The sequence below is a fragment of the Eleginops maclovinus genome, chromosome 13 (assembly GCF_036324505.1).
Source record: "Eleginops maclovinus isolate JMC-PN-2008 ecotype Puerto Natales chromosome 13, JC_Emac_rtc_rv5, whole genome shotgun sequence".
NCBI classification, from domain to species: Eukaryota; Metazoa; Chordata; class Actinopteri; order Perciformes; family Eleginopidae; genus Eleginops; species Eleginops maclovinus.
The window spans coordinates 12,131,576-12,148,972 of record NC_086361.1 but is presented as its reverse complement, the minus strand read 5'-3'; the positions used below and the strand labels follow the sequence as shown (position 1 = coordinate 12,148,972).

Below are 17,397 nucleotides of genomic sequence, written 5' to 3'. Positions count from 1 at the left end.
TGCACAAGCAGCTGGGCAGTCTCTGTGGCAGTGGGGAGCTTAGGAAGCGCAATGAAGTGAACCGCCTTCGAAAATCTGTCCACAACGGTGAGTATTACAGTGTGGCCCTTAGAGGGGGGAAGACCAGTCACAAAATCCAGGCCAATGTGGGACCAGGGCCGACCAGGAACAGGGAGAGGGCGTAACAGACCAGCAGGAGGTTGATGGGAGGACTTGGCCCGAGCACACACCGTGCAGGCAAGCACGAATGCCCGGGTGTCAGCGTCCATCGCTGGCCACCAAAAGTGCCTCTTCAGGAGGGACAGGGTGCGGCCCACGCCAGGGTGACAGGCAAAGCGCGATGTGTGGCCCCACACCAGAACTTGAGAGCGAACCGAACTGGGGACAAAGAAACGGTTAGGAGGGCCGTTGCCCGGATCTGGTTCGGTGACTTGGGCCTTCCGGATGAGGGACTCTATCTCCCAGGTGACAGCAGCAACCTTGAGGCAGGAAGGAGAGAGGATAGTGTCAGGGGAGGCCGGTGTGTTCATAGTGTTAAACTGACGGGAGAGGGCGTCAGGTTTGACGTTACGGGATCCGGGACGGTAGGTGAGGGAGAAATTAAACCGCCCAAAAAACAGGGACCACCGGGCTTGGCGGGAATTCAAGCGCTTAGCTGTCTGGATGTATGACAAATTCTTGTGGTCGGTCCAAACCACGAACGGCTGTTCTGCCCCCTCAAGCCAGTGCCGCCATTCCTCCAATGCCAGTTTCACAGCCAGCAGCTCGCGGTTACCAACATCATAGTTACGTTCAGCAGGTACCAGCCGGCGAGAGAAAAAGGCGCAGGGGTGAATCTTCTCATCAGAAGCTGAGCGCTGGGACAGGACCGCCCCCACCCCCGTGTCAGACGCATCGACCTCCACGATGAACTGCCTGGAGGGGTCAGGTTGGATAAGAATGGGGGCAGACGAGAAAAGTCTTTTAAGACCAGAGAAGGCAGTCTCCGCCTCAGGCGTCCAGGCAAATGGGCGGGCAGGAGAGGTGAGACGGGTGAGAGGTGCTGCAACCCTACTGTAATCACGGATGAACCTCCGGTAGAAATTGGCAAATCCCAGGAACTGCTGCAGTTTCTTGCGGGAATCGGGAATGGGCCAGTCTGTCACTGCACTGACCTTCTCGGGACAGGTCCTCACTTGCCCGCTCTCAATGATGAACCCAAGGAAGGATACAGAGGTGACACTGAACTCACACTTCTCGGCCTTCACATATAATTTGTTCTCCAACAGCCGCTGAAGAACTTGCCTGACATGCTGGAAGTGTTCCTCCTGGTTGCGAGAGAAAATAAGGATGTCGTCTAAATAGACAAAAACTGAGCGGTTGAGAAAATCCCGGAGGACATCGTTTACCAGGTTCTGGAACACGGCAGGGGCGTTAGTGAGGCCGAAGGGCATGACCAGGTACTCAAAGTGGCCGAGGGGGGTGTTAAAAGCAGTCTTCCACTCATCGCCCTCCCGGATACGCACCAGGTGGTAGGCATTGCGTAGATCCAACTTGGAGAAGACTGTAGCACCCTGCAGCGGCTCAAATGCGGAACTGATGAGGGGCAAGGCATACTTGTTTTTGACTGTAATGTTATTGAGTCCCCTGAAATCAATACATGGACGAAGAGACTTGTCCTTCTTGGCAACAAAAAAAAATCCTGCACCAACAGGAGAAGAGGAGGGTCTCATGAGGCCAGCCGAAAGAGAATCCTTAATATACTTCTCCATGGCCTCCCTCTCAGGACGGGACAAGTTATACAGGCGACTACTGGGCAAAGGGGCGCCGGGGAGGAGATCAATGGCACAGTCATAGGGGCGATGGGGAGGCAGGGTGAGTGCACGACACTTACTAAACACCTCTCCCAGGTCATGATAGATGGGGGGGACCAAGGAGAGGTCGGGGGTTTCCTGGGGCAAGGGGACACCTCCCTCTGTTGGAAACAGGGCAGACTGTAAGCAGGTGGAGTGACAAAAAGTGCTCCAACTCACCACCTTGCCAGAAGACCAATCAAATTGGGGATTGTGCCGCTTGAGCCAGGGGTGGCCCAGAACCAGGGGAATAAGGGGAGACCGGATGACGTGAAACTGAAGCATCTCGTGGTGATTACCAGAAACAATTAACTCCAGGGGCTTAGTACAGTGAGTAACAAGGGCCAGGTGGCGGCCATCTAAGGCATTAGCGTTTAATGGAGAGGGTAATTGTTCCAACTGAATGCCAACCTGAGACACGAAGCCGGCGTCGATGAAGTTCTCATCCGCTCCCGAATCCACAAGGGCCGATACCGGAAAGGGATGACCGAGGGACAGCAGAGTGGCATCCAGCGGTGAGCGTGCATAGTGAGGAACGGGGACGGAGGGGGCGTGGCTCAGCAGGGCCCCGAGTCTCACTGCCGAGCCCTGTCTTTTGGTCGTGACGGACAGGTGGAGATGAGATGCCCGGGCAGCGCACAGTACAGACACACTCCGGTCTTGATCCGATGAAGCCGCTCCGCTTGGGTAAGACGAGTGCGCCCCAGCTGCATGGGCTCCTCTTCAGTGACTGCATGTGTCACGGGGGCAGAGAGAGCAGCTCTCGGGAAGTGAGGAGAATAGGAAGCAGCGAGTGCCGGGGGTACGGAACTGCCTGTCCTCTCCCTACGCCGCTCGCGTAGACGATTATCCAGCCGGATGGAAAGGGAGATCAGTTCATCGAGAGTGTTAGACTCCTCCCTAGTAGCCAGCTCATCCTTAATTGACTCGCTGAGAGCGGAAAGAAAAAGCCCACATAGTGACCTGTCGTTCCAGCCCGACCTGGCTGCATGGGTCCGGAACTCGACGGAGAACTCAGCTACACTGCGGGAGCTCTGACGAAGGGAAATAAGCCGCTTGGCGGCGTCCCCTCCCTCAACTGGATGGTCAAAAACCTTCCTCATTTCGGCTACAAAAAGCTCAAAATTATCGTTGACTGGGGAATCACTGTCCCATAATGCTGAAGCCCACTCTAATGCGTTACCCTTAAGTGACCCCATAATGTAGGCGATCTTAGCCTTTTCAGTGGGATAGGTGAGGGGCTGCTGACTGAAAACTAGTGAACACTGGATCAAAAAGGCTCCGCACATACCCATGTCCCCAGCGTAGCGCTCAGGCGCAGGAATGAGAGGCTCACGAGCTCGTGGCAGGTGTGTCGGGAGAGTGGGGGCCGGCGGAGGTGAAGCTGACGGTGGAGGCGCTGTGGTAAGGGGGGCTAGTAAGTCCAATTGCGCACCCATCTGAGTGACTCGGGTAGCGAGATTCCTAAAGGCTTCCATAGCTTCCCGGAGGGCTTGGCTGTGCACAGCAACCTGAGTGCCTTGGGCGGCGAGAGCTCCGCGGATGCTGTCCATGTCCGCTGGGTCCATCTTGGCCAGATCGTTCTGTTAGGATAACGATTCTGAACCCAAGAGCAGACAAGAGACGGTGTTGAATTGATGCAAGGGGGTTTATTGAGTGAGGTGGAGGAGCAGGTAGAGGACGCGGAAACCGGGGGGAGGGTGAGGCAGGCGAGCTGGAGTGCGTGATCCGGATAACACACTGTAGGCAGAGGGAAACAGAGTTAGGTTGTGGTCAAAGGCAACAAGAGACGAGAGTTCGGTAGCGAGGTAACAAGGTAACAAGGTAACAAGGTAACAAGGTAACAAGGAAAACTGGAGCCGGGTACGTATCATTACCACTGTAGAGCGAAGTACGATCTGGCACCGACAGCAGGGAATCCAAGGGTTTATGAAGGGGAGTTGATTGGAGATGACGACCAGGTGAGCATGATTGCAGATGACGGCCAGGTGTGAAGTGAGACCGACAGGGGGAGTGGCAAACCCAGGAGGAGGAAAAACACAGCAGACTGCTGTGACCACAACAAATTTAGATCCCAATGAAGTCTATATTCTTTCAAAGGAGAGATACACACATTCACTCACGCTCACAGTGATGTCTATTGGCAACATACATCTTCATTAGTGTCCAGTCATATCTCTGTTCTTATCACACCATGTGACTCCAGTTTCTTTGTTTCTCCCTCATGCATGTTAAAATCTCTGAGTATTAACACTGTCATATTCTGGCATAATGACTGATACATGCTCAGAGGATTGTTTAATTATATTTCCAGTTAATCATTGTTATGCTTTCTTAACCTCACACAGGAAACATTTTCAGAGGAGAGAGAAATGGAGAGACCCGATTGACAAATAAGACTCAATTTCCATTTTATTGCAATAAGTGAAATTTATGGCAACAATTTTTCTTGACTGATGCTGAGTTTGAAGGCTTATAGCTCAGACACTAAATGAAAGATGATCTATGTGAATATTACCTTTCAAATGAACTGAAAAACAAACCAAAAAATCATTTTCATAAGTAAAAAATCATTTGTGTTAATATAATGTTTAAATTATTTTATTATTTTTTTTAATAAATTCAATTCATTTGTATTTGCCATAGTCTACTGCCAAACCCTGTTTTTCTCAGCCTAATACAATTCTTCTTATAGAATCCAATAATCAAATTCAAACACTGCAAACATTTAAACACAAACAATACCTCAGTGCCCACATAGCTTCAGGTCACATCTCTGTTGAGTGAGATAACTAGCCCAAATACATCAAATATTTGCTAAGAAATTTCAATTACAGTAAAACCACAAATACATGACGAAGAATAGTTCACAGGACATCCAAAGTAAATAGGATTTTAACCTAGGAACCATGGAGCTGTGTCCATAAAGGTTGTTGTAAATAAATCTCATAATGTGCCGGTCACACACACAGCTGTTTTTCTTGATCTTTCAGCCATTCAAATCACAAACAGGCTTCAGTACAGTTGTTGATTCCTTAATTGGTAGATGAGTTTAGAAGGTAATTGTTATTAATGAAGAACACAATCTGTCCAATTTGTTCATTTATGGTTCTAGTTTGTTGCTTTTGGGGCTTTGAAAACTTATTTCCCTACAAATATTCAGCTCACGCTGTTTTGACATCTCACTCCTGAGTTGTTTTGCCTTCAAGACAGATTACCCGTTCATTGATTTGAATACAAGCAGAAAGAAGCAGTTTGCTAAAATGTGTTTGATTACAGTCATTCTTATCCACTGCCTCTTTGTCTTTATGATCACCTCCTCTGATACTGTTTAATCAGAAGCCGCTGTATTTAGCAGCCATTTATCACTTCAATGCTCTCTCCTACTGTTCACTGCCGCACACAGTTCTTATTTATCACAGTATAAAGTTGTGAACTGAGCTCAGATTTCTCTTGGATGGGGTCTTTACTCAGTCAACCAGAGGCTAACTAGCTAATTAAATCTCAGGCTACCTGCTGTGTTTGCCCTTGAGGAAGCAACGCTATAGTACCAGGGAGTGAGAGAAGATTTTGGGCTATCAATGTGCATTTGACTCTGTATGTCAATGTGTTCAAAAAGCCTCCCTAAATGAACGAAGGTACAGCACTACAAGCTAAAAATCTCGATATCAACATATCAACACTTCTCGGAAAGTTTTAGAGAAACATAATCATGAATTTAAATCTAGAGTATGAAGCAGATCTGTTGTAGTAGATACAGCAGCCTTATATTGTACAGGTGTACCTAATAAAGAGGCCATGGTGAGTAAACAAGGATAATCGCTGAGACATTTCTTTAGTTGGTGGACCTGTGTAAGACAAACTCGGTGATGATTTACATAAAACCAAGTGAATTTTATTTATAAAGCTCAATATCACACATTTAAGGCTCTATCATCTGTACATCATAAGCGTTTTCCATAGTTATTTGATTCCTTCAAGATAAAAATGGTGATTGTTGTTTATATTTCTATGGCAAAATCAGACAACTGTAACAGTATTATTAAGCACAAATGTGAAACATATCCACACAATTTTATCTAGCACACTGTTGAATCTACTATATACTGTAAAACACACAAGCTTATAACAACAAATAATGAATATATTCATGCTTTTATGTACATCTAATGGTCTGCTGGTTAAGTTCATTGCTTTTGACATTGTATGAGTCAAAATGATGGAATGGAGGTATTGAGTTCCAGAATGGAAACCTTGTTCTAGAGATCTAGAACCCCAACACAGAGGGTGTGTTCTCATTCCCTCTCCTGACTGAACTGACTCATTCAATCTCAGGAGACAAGCACATTAACAACCAAAAGACTCTGCAGAACCTCTTGTAAAAAACAATATCGAAATCACTAACCAAGGCATGGCTATGTCAAGCTCAGTGTTTAATGACCTCCGCCAAGAGGGAGAATTTTGCGATGCAATCATCAGAGTCAAGGATGTTGAATTTCAAATTCACAAGGTCATCCTCTGTAAATGCAGCAAGTACTTCCTGTAAGTAAAAAATAATAGCAAATTGATGACAATTTATGATCTATGTGTAAGGGACACACTGATCCTATCATGTTATGTGTGACTCATGGATACAGGGAGCATTTCTGATTAACCAAATTTGACCCAGGAGAGATTTTAAATATCTGATTGACCAATACCAATCCTGAGTAATAGATCTGTTTTTCCCAAAAATATCTCCAGATTGTACCATACAGTGCCCTTGCTTAATAAGTGCTTCGGTTTAAGGCTATGTGTGCACTAAATCCTTTATCAGTTGAATTTACTGCTGCAATAAGTTTTAATGTTTTGTATTAACAAAAACTGTTTCAATCCCCTCCTCCCAACAGAGCTTTCTTCAGACGCTGGTCAACTCCAGGTCAACAAGTTTTCAATATATCTGGCCTGTCTGCGGACATGATGGCGCTTATCATTGAGTTTGCATATACTGGCTGTGTTTCTGTGACTGATGACAATGTGCAGGAGCTCCTACTCGCAGCGGATCAGCTTGATGTCGCAGGCATTGTGCAAAACTGCTGCAACTTCCTGGAGGAGCGACTCTCCATAAAGAACTGCATTGGCATCTATCAGTTAACCACATCCATTTGCTGCTCTGGACTGAAACACAACTCCTTCTGCTATATCCTTGATCACTTTGAGGAGGTTGTTTTCTCCCAAGAGTTCCAGCAGCTTTCTGTGGAAAATTTCACTGCGATCATTGGTAGAGACGAACTCAACGTGAGAAAAGAGTGCACTGTGTATGAGGCCATCCTTCTCTGGATTGCCCATTCCCCGGAAGAGCGCAAAGGACACATCGCTGCACTCCTGTCCAAGGTATGATACATTTCTTTCACTGCATGTTGCTTAAATTAACATCTTCAGCAACAGTGTTAGTCTTAGTTAATATTTATAGAATGGAAACTGAGGCCCGGTCTATTAAGTTCAAATAAAGATTCTGTCCTTTTTTCCCCTGAGCAGGTCCGGCTGGCTTTAATGAGTGAGGAATATTTAAAGAGCAATGTGAGGTCTAATCAGCTGGTGAAAAAAAACATTGAGTGCAAGCTCATGGCTAGAAAAGCCCTTAATATCATCACTCGCAGGCCAAACTATGGTTCTCTCCTCTGCAACCAACTCGCCCGTCCTCGCCTGCCTAATGCTGTCCTGCTGGCCATCGGAGGCTGGAGTGGTGGAGATCCAACTAACGGCATTGAGGCCTACGACATCCGCACAGACAGCTGGGTCAATGTGTCAAACGGTCACGAGCGTCCCCGGGCCTATCACGGCACTGCCTTTCTCAACGGGGATATCTACTGTGTTGGTGGGTTTGACAGGATAGAGCATTTCAACAGCGTTCGCAGGTATGACCCAAACATACGCATCTGGCGCGAGGTGGCATCAATGTACTACCGCCGCTGCTATGTGAGCGTCACCGTGCTGAACGGATGCATCTATGCCATGGGAGGTTATGATGGACATACACGACTCAACACTGCCGAGCGCTATATGCCCGAGAACAACCAGTGGAGTCTGATTGCACCCATGAGCGAGCAAAGGAGCGATGCAAGCTGCACAACACTCTATGACAAGGTTGGTGAAGTCGAAGAGCAGCTGGGATTAACATAACAGACATAAAGTTATATTGCCTGTTTGAAACAAGAGTGAGATGATTATTGTAAAGAAAACCTAACTCTAAGATATCAGCAAAGGTCCACACTTAGCCTACTGCTTGACCTTTTGCAGTTTTATTGAGGTAAGCTAAATAATTTGCTAGAGGAAATTGAGTAAAGGTCTTAAACAACCTGAAGAATATATGATTTAATGAGCATGGAAGTGTTAAAAGGTGTGCAGTAGTAAATATTGACGTTCATTGTATGAGATTGTTGAAAGCACATAGGTCAACAGGTTGAACATTTATGCATAAACAAGTTATTATGTGTATGGAGTTAGTTATATTGAAATATACATCTCCCTAAAATAGCATCTTAACAGCATACTGGTATGTTAATATAACGTATTAAACACTGATTTAAATTGGATTTCCCAAACACCTACAATATTATTGTTAATCTTTGGCACAAGGTCCCAATTAATTTACAACATATTTTTTCGAAAAGCATTTCAAACAACATACACACAAGCAAATAAATAACAGTTGCAGCCAACAAAAGTCAAAATGTACCTGAAACACCTTCTGTTTTCACCAGGTTTACATTTGTGGAGGTTTCAATGGAAACGAGTGCCTGCAAACAGCTGAATGTTACTGCCCAGAGACCAACCAGTGGACAGCGATCGCACTCATGAACAACCGCCGCAGTGGCGTTGGGATCATTGCACATTCCAACCATATCTTTGCAGTAAGTACATTGGACACTGATGATGCACACATGAAGTGTTTTGGTGATCATTCAGTATTTTTAGACTGTAAACTAAAACTTTGAGGGCAGGTGTTTTCCTCCCTTGAGTGTGTTGAGAGCCTGGCTACACATCCATTTAAAAACCTGACCGTGATTACTCTTCTTTTCCTCCCAAAGGTTGGTGGCTTTGATGGCACCGCTCGTCTGCGCAGTGCTGAGGCTTACGACCCCCAGAGAAACACCTGGCACGAATTGTCCTCCATGTTGTCCCCTAGAAGCAATTTTGGAATTGACGTGCTTGAAGGTCGTATCTTTGTTGTCGGGGGCTTCAACGGCTTCAACACCACCTATGATGTTGAAAACTACAACACGACAACGAATGAGTGGTCTAAAGCCTGTGACATGGAGATTTTCCGCAGCGCATTGAGCTGCTGTGTGGTGTCCGGGCTCCCCAACATGGCACAGTATGCTTTGCCTCGTGACGACCTGCTGCTCTTACATCTTGACGGCGAGTCTGTCGAGGTTTTAGAGTCGGAAGAGTCTGTCTGAGTTCCTTGCTTCACCATGAAATAAATTTGCTTGAGCATTATACTGCCACTATTCCATTTACTGTAATTCCTGTAAATGTTCTGCACTCTCCTTGTGCCTAAATGTCCCCCGATAGCATCAAGGACCGGATCAATGCCTTCAGAAGGCACATTTCTTAAAGTGTAATAGCATTCATTTCCTGAGGTAACCAAACTTAAACATGAAACAGTTGACTGTTATCTGGAAAATGTGCATGCAAGATTTTTTAACTTCTATGTAGCGCCACCAAAGAGGATTTTATAGTGCAATTTAACATGTATGTGCAATAATACAATTATGATATTATATCAGGTATTTGTTTTTCAAGGACAACAATGAAATGAATTTTGTACAGCTTTCAGAGGAATTGCCCCCATTAAAGGGAGCACTAATGGGTCATTTTGGCCTTCTTCACAGCCCCTCAAACATTGAGACAAATACATAGTATTGCATTACTGACTGACAGAGCGAGAAATCAAAGTGGACTTTAAAAGAAATAGGTAAGAAAAAAGAGCTGAGGTGGACAGTGAAAGAAAAACGTGAGCGATTCAGTCAGAAGAATATAAGTTGGTGCTGTTACATGACTTTCTGGCAGATGTCAAGGACTGGATGTTCCACAATCTCCTCCAACTAAATGTGGACAAAACTGGGATTATTCAGGGGGAAGAAAAGCTTGAATGACTTCAGTCTGTCCTTCTCTGTTTTGCCGCATACACCCCCCTGCCCTCTCTCTCCCTCCCCTAATCTCTCTCTTCCTCTCCTTCTCTCCCTTTCCTTCTCTCCTCTGTATTCTCTCTTTTTTGTCTTTCTCTCTCTATCTCACAGATAAAGCATTGCTTGCCAGTTTTTGGACAGAGTCACCTTGACTGTGTTGTCTTTGTGTTTTTTGGACATTCGCATAGGAAAAGAGATCTTCATGCTTTATGTGTTTTATATAATAGGAGGGGAACAACACTTTTTTCCCCCATTCATTCACTTAAAGAATGACTGGAGCTCACTACGCGGCAGATTTCGGGCCTTTAAACATATTTTTTAAAAGAGCAGGTGACACAGCGTAGTCACTCCTTTGTAGCTTATAAAAGAAACACAAATACATGTTTTTCTTTATGAAAGTGTCTTTGCTTTTCTGATCAGTATTGGATTTCATACTAAAATAACATTAACTCATGAAGGCAAATCAAGAGGGGAGGTGTAATCATCACAGTGTCATCATGACTTGAAAATATCAACCCTGTTGCAAAAAGTGAAGGAACGAGACACACTTTATAATGTTTATTAGGTGCAACTTTCTAATGTCTAGCAAAATCTATAAATGTGGATCCACCTTATGTCTCTTTTCAGTCGTATCCTCTTCTCTTTGTGGTGGTAGCGGGCCTGCCTTTTGCAATTTCAGAAATAAGAAGGATAATACTTCTCTGTCTCTCTGCTTATTGGCCTTAACTCCTTTCACCTGTTTTTATTCATGGACCGTTTTTGGCTTAACATCTGTAAAGAGACTTGTCTCAATGCATGTAGAAGACAGGCATACTGTAGATACAGAAAAGAAAAAAATGGTACACTGGGAGGTAAATAATTCTCAGGTATGAAAGCAATTTCTTAAGAGGTGACGTGAACGTTGTTATCTTCTGCATGCCCTGAGTGAAAAATAGCAATTGTTCATGTATGGGATCATTAAGTAGACAATATTTCCCAAATGAATCTTCATCTTTTCTTGGTTATGAGAATACCCTACATTGAGAGTGTTACTAGACTCTGAAGGTGGATTACAGAGCATTTTTTAGACAAAAAATATTCATATCAATTGGCAAACATGATGCTGCAAACATCAAATTCTTATGACCCATTTTCACGCTACAGTGCTTGTATAAGAGGGGTCATTTGTGTGTTCGTGTGCCCTGAGAATATGATGCAAAAGTATTATACAAATACAGGTCGACAATCCCAACTCTTCCACCGCCCACACACACTTTGAGGAGGAGCCCTGACATGCACAAAGCACTTGGGTTTTAAAAAAATTATTAGCTAAAGTTGCTTGGCTGATGGTCGATGTTCTAAAAGCCCTGTGCAATACAACTTTAATAGCACTGGCAACAGGGTATACACACACACACACACACACACACACACACACACACACACACACACACACACACACACACACACACACACACACACACACACACACACACACACACACACACACACGACGAGAGAGACACGACACTCACGCTCAGCCATTTCTCCTCCCTTATTTGCAATGTCTGGTTCCTCTGTCTCCTCCACTTTCTGTCTCTGTTTCTCCCTCCTCTGTCTGCCTGATCTGTAGCCAAGGGCTAAAAGTTAAATACAGTTTTTTGCTCATAAAACGAATGAAAAACACAGTCAGTTATTGTTTTGTGTGAGCAACTGTCAACGAACTGACAAACGACACAGAATTAGTGCTGCACCGGAACAGTGAGGTCATGCCAGCAACAGTGTGTATTTTATGCTTGCTTACGAGTAGATGTATGTTTGAGTGTGAGTCCTTCATACTGTGTGATCATTATTTATTAATCCAAACATACTGTAGCATGCTATGTTTTGTGTGTGAATATGTGTGTGGTACAAAGACGGTGTGTGTGTGTGTGTGTGTGTGTGTGTGTGTGTGTGTGTGTGTGTGTGTGTGTGTGTGTGTGTGTGTGTGTGTGTGTGTGTGTGTGTGTGTGTGTGTGTGTGTGTGTGTGTGCATGCACTGCCTTAGGGCTTTGTTCTGTACTGGTGCAATAAAAGACACATTAGAGAAAGAGAGAGATTACAGAAAGAAAAAAAACCATTATCACCCATAAATGGTGTTTTTTTTCTCTCACTAAAAAAAACAATAAATCCGTGTGGGTGTGAGAAGCAACAGAGCAGAGTTTCACATGATACATCTGCCTTGAAATACAACGATTTACTGTACAGCAACATTCATTTTGTAAGGAAACTGACAGCAACTTGGAACGTACTGGGGCAAAAAAACATTTAACAACCTCAAATGTAGTGTTCACTGTCCTGCAAGAGCTGTGACACACTGTCGCTCGCATCAGACATGAAAAGAAAATATTTTTAAAAAGTGTGTAAAGAAGGATCTGGAGGATTAAGAAAGAGGGAAGGCGAGGAGGATGGTGGCTTAGAGATAAGGGAGGGAGGAAATAGTGGAAGATAGAAAGAGAGGGTTTGTGGTGTGTGTATTGAATAGAGGGTGGAATCAATTTCATGCTTAACACCTGTCTCACCCTCGCAGTGTGTGTGTGTGTGTGTGTGTGTGTTTCAGTGTTTGAGCAGGGATGAACAGAGAATAGTTTCCCAATTGGAAAGGATTCAATTTATACCTGATCTATCCTCAGCCTCCCTCTCTTTCTTAGACACACACACACACACACACACACACACACACACACACACACACACACACACACACACACACACACACACACACACACACACACACACACACACACACACACACACACACACACACACACACACAATATAAGACAGCTCTACGCTCCCTCTTGACCTCTATATGACCTCTGTCTGTTTCCTTTTACCTGCGTGTCAGTCATACAACATCACACTGCACTGCTTTAGCTCACAGTAACCGCCTAAACCCTTCACTATCTCGTAGTTATACTGAAAGAAAAGCTCCCCCCTCCCAAGTGTATCGTGAAATATTACACTCCGAGCTAAGATGATTTACTGAGGAGTTTCCCAATAAAGCCAGACTGAGGATGAACATCACAGGCAGAAAGAGAGAAGGAGAATTCTAGTTGTGAACACTTTGCGGATTAATTCCATAATTTCTTAGGGCAAGCTCAGTATCCATCACTTTAAAGAAGTCATATAGGGCAAGTACCTTGAGCAGGCAGATTTTGAATAAACCCATAGTTTAGAAAAACAAAATGGTTCAGATGTAAACCGAAACTTATTTATCGATAAGTCACCTTGTATAGCTCAAACTAGATACTTCCTTCTCATGTGCATTAGTGTCTCTTATCACTACACTATCTTAAAAATGTTGGTTTTATACTGTAGGATTAACCAAGGGTTGTAAAAGAAATACAGCTCCATGGTTTATACTGTACATTCATTACACAAAGAGTTATGTTTGATCTTTGTGATGCACGCTGCAGGGGATTTTTACTTCCAATTGTTTGGTCAATGGTAAAATGAGAAGCAAGGTTGACTCGACACCATAAACCCAGAACTGTAATACATCCAGGCAGATTACAGGCTTTGATCTGCTGTAGTTGTAGTTTGTGTTTTTTCTGTGGAATGAGAAATCTTTGCTTACATTTTAGATTTAGATTTCTGTTTAACGTCAAAATATGGTCAATTTGGCTCGTTTAAAATCAGATTCGCTGACTGTTCATACCTTTCTCCATTTTCTTGATTTTTCTTTATTGAAATTGATTAACAGAGATTATCATGTGATGTACAAAGTTTATTATGTGATATGTCTGCCTATGTGTTGTACTGTTTTACTGAGCTTTAAAAAAAATGATGTACTGAAAACAAATTCTACCGATTCTTGTCATGTGGCCATTGAATCGTGGAGTGAACTCTAAAGCCCCCTGAGACTGTGGTTTTGGCCTGTCTAAATCAAACCGGCTTGAGGTCAGTTAACATATCTTGCTCCATCGGACTTTGTCACAGCAATGTCAGCACGTGCAAATCTCATAGTCGACACAACCGATGGCCCCCTCTATGAAAAAAGAGAACAAGTTGAAAACATCCTTTCACAATCAGTTAATATGCAACTTCAGAAAAGCATCTTGCACAGCTGAACTCACTGTGTATAATATGTACATTGTGTGTCTGGTAAGAGAGGTGGCTGCAGGATTTCCTCATCCTCCAACTCTCAGCAGACTTGCACCCAGGGAAAAGCTCCTCTATTCAGGCCGTCTGTGCAACAGCCTCCCCTGACAACCCCGGAGGTCAAACCACTGTCACTCACAGTGATGCAGCAGGAAAGACGTAGAGAAAGAGAAAAGGGGGAAGGAGCGAGAGAGAGTAAAGTGAATATACAGAGGGGAGATAAGTAGAGAAAGAGGGAGAGCAAAAAGAAAGGGCACACACAGAAAGGGAAGTGGTAGGGGAAGAGACGAGAATCCAAATGAATCTTCTTCACCCAATGGACAGACTGTCAAGCTGTGTGTGTGTGCATGTGTGTGTGTCTGCGTGTGTTCTGTCTTACCTACTAATTGAAATGCGATGAGGTGTGAAACACCCCTTTAAAAGACCTATCACCGTGTGTGAAGCTAAATTTGTGTTCGGGGGTTATACGTGCATGTGTGTGTGCAATGCATATCAACTCCTTTAGACTATAGATACAATAAAGTATGTGTGTGTTCGGGTGTGTGTGTCTTGGTGTGCTAAATGCAAAGGTGTGAGTGTAATACGTAAGTAGGGATGTACCTGTTTGCATGCAACCTGTTTGTAGCAATTAAATGTATGCATGATGAGGGCAATAAACAAACGTGTTAAATAAAACAAAGTCAATGTACATGTTTGTCCACTTGCACATGAAAAAAGAGGAATTAGACGGCTTGGTAGTCCTATGAATGTCAGTGTGTATGCTTGCGCACGTGTGTGTGTGTGTGTGTGTGTGTGTGTGGTGTGTGTGTGTGTGGTGTGTGTGTGTGTGTGTGTGTGTGTGTGTGTGTCTGTGTGTGTGTGTGTGTGTGTGTGTGTGTGTGTGTGTGTGTGTGTGTGTGTGTGTGTGTGTGTGTGTGTGTGTGTGTGTGTGTGTGTGGTGTGCATTTGTGTGTGTGTGTGTGTGTGTGTGTGTGCATTTCTGCATATAATTTCATTTTGCTGTCTCAGTGTCTTGTTAAGGAGCCATTTAGAGCTCAGGTTGAGTTTCGTCAGCGGCTACTGACACTTTTCTCCTCACTGCCTCTCTGACTTCCACCATCTTTTCTCCATCTCTGTCTCATTATCTCTGTCTCTTCTCCTCTCATCCTTTATTCTCTCTGTCTTTTCTCTCCTCTCTGCACTACACTATCTTACCTGCTTCATTGGCAATCTGTAAAAAGTGTCTTATCTTATAAAGCTAAATTACTCTGTTTATGATATTTAATACTGCAAAATAAAAATAGTAAGGACATTTTTTATTATTTTTATTATGCAGTCTGTATGGGATTTTACTTAACATACAGGGAATGTTTCTGCGATTTATCAAAACAGTTTTTGATGTTTTAATTGATGATGTTCATTTGCAGCACAGTCCTAAAGGAGCATGTGTATTGTGAGTGTGTTCTCACAAAAACACTACACTCAGACAATTAAATTAGTGTTTGAGTGCATGTACAGTGTGTGTGAATTAGACTGCATTGAATAACATTGAATTTCATCTGCATGGTGTTGAGTTTATGTCAATACTTGCTTGCCTTAGAGCTGAAGGTGTTTGCATATAGATATTCCATTGTGTGTGTGGTGTGTATGTGTGTGTGTGTGTGTGTGTGTGTGTGTGTGTGTGTGTGTGTGTGTGTGTGTGTGTGTGTGTGTGTGTGTGTGTGTGTGTGTGTGTGTGTGTGTGTGTGTGTGTGTGTGTGTGTGTGTGTGTGTGTGTGTGTGTGTGTGTGTGTGTTCCTTCTATATGTTCCCTATCAGATTGGTGAACCGTGATATTACACTTGAAGCTTATATACATATTCATTCATTTTTTTCAGACACTGAAAGTCACTTGCCCTCTATGGCCCTATTAAAACGACACTGTGATATTATCAGGCATAAATATCCATATTTTTAAAACGTCTACATAAAGATTGTTTTTCAGAGGTAAACATGCCAAAGGGCTAGAAGGTGTCACAGCAGCTGTGCCTGCACAAACAACAAGAAGTGTGTTTTTATTCTTCATTTTGTTCATTTCAACCTCCGCAGTTTCATCATTTCAGACTATAATCATCAAAGGTGCAAATAGATACCTGTAGTAATTAATTCATACAAATACATCTTGGCCCGCAAAGTCTTTCTAATGTAGGTCAATATTAAAACAAAACATATATATATATATATATAGTTTAAACCAACCTCAAAATTACCCAAGGTGACGTTTCAAGCATCTCCACTGAATCTCGTCAGTATAGGAAACAGGGGGCTCAATGTGTTCTCCTGTTTGGATGATCCCTTCATCCACCCTTATCTATTGTGGATTTTTAATTAAGTCATCCAACCTCCTGCTTTGCATATGTATACACAACACATATATATATATATATATATATATTTATATGTACATACTGTATGTATAACTATAACATATAAGGTGATCATTTGAGTTGTTGTTAAACACATGTTTTTTTTAAATCATGATGTTACAACAAACTACTTTGAGATTGGGAAAGGGTTTAAGAATCCACTAGGAAATCCTCATTTGTAATAGAACATACCAATTGTTTTAACCAATTTGTAAGACTCATTACAAACTGTACCCAATGCTTCCCAATCGCAGACCGGGTAAATCACCCAGGACAAACCCCTTTCTCACTCCTTTACACGTAAGCATGTAATATCAGATATGAATAAAAATGAGACAAATCACCTGAGAGCACCTAAAACTCATTTCACTGTGGGGTGAGCTTCTCGTTTTTAACCACAGGGGATCTAACTGATATGAAGTCTCATCTAGTCAGTTACAGTACATTCAAAGATTGCTTTGGGACGAGATACTTACTTGTAAAAATGAAGGGAAGTACATTTTCCAAACACAAAATAAAACAATGATTCATCTTGAACATGCCCCTTCATTTTGAGTTGTCCTATTTAAGAAATATATATATATATTCCTCGAGATAACGTGGGACCGACATAGTTGGATGTCTTTCACTAATGGTGCTCACTGTGTAGGTTGGAGTTTCACTGCCCTTCTGCTTTATACATTATTTAAGGTGAGAACTACATAGGGGCAATGTATGAACTATTTATTCTCGTCATCTGCTGAAGGCTAGAAGGTCAGACATCATGGGAAATAGGAATTAGCATATTAAAATGCTTTGAAGTAATTAATAATATATTCTCTATGTGGCTTTTCTTCTCATTATCTCCCATTTTCTTGTTCTGGTAAGGGTTATGGTTAGACTGTT

At 43.2% G+C, this 17,397-nt stretch overlaps 1 protein-coding gene across 1 annotated transcript; it reads left to right on the top strand.

Moving 5' to 3' along the window:
• Window positions 1–6,243: 6,243 nt before the first annotated feature.
• LOC134874607 (kelch-like protein 10) lies at window positions 6,244–9,274 on the top strand. Its single transcript, XM_063898677.1, has 5 exons — window positions 6,244–6,374; window positions 6,722–7,205; window positions 7,350–7,958; window positions 8,576–8,725; window positions 8,903–9,274. The coding sequence occupies exons 1-5, from the start codon at window positions 6,244–6,246 to the stop codon at window positions 9,272–9,274; spliced, it is 1,746 nt and encodes a 581-aa protein (XP_063754747.1).
• Window positions 9,275–17,397: the final 8,123 nt, after the last annotated feature.

Coding starts and splice junctions, on each gene's coding strand:
- LOC134874607 (XM_063898677.1), top strand. CDS start 6,244: ATGGCTATGTCAAGCTCAGTGTTTAATGACCTCCGCCAAGAGGGAGAA. Junction 7,959..8,575: donor GCACAACACTCTATGACAAG/GTTGGTGAAGTC, acceptor TGTTTTCACCAG/GTTTACATTTGTGGAGGTTT. Junction 8,726..8,902: donor ATTCCAACCATATCTTTGCA/GTAAGTACATTG, acceptor TTCCTCCCAAAG/GTTGGTGGCTTTGATGGCAC.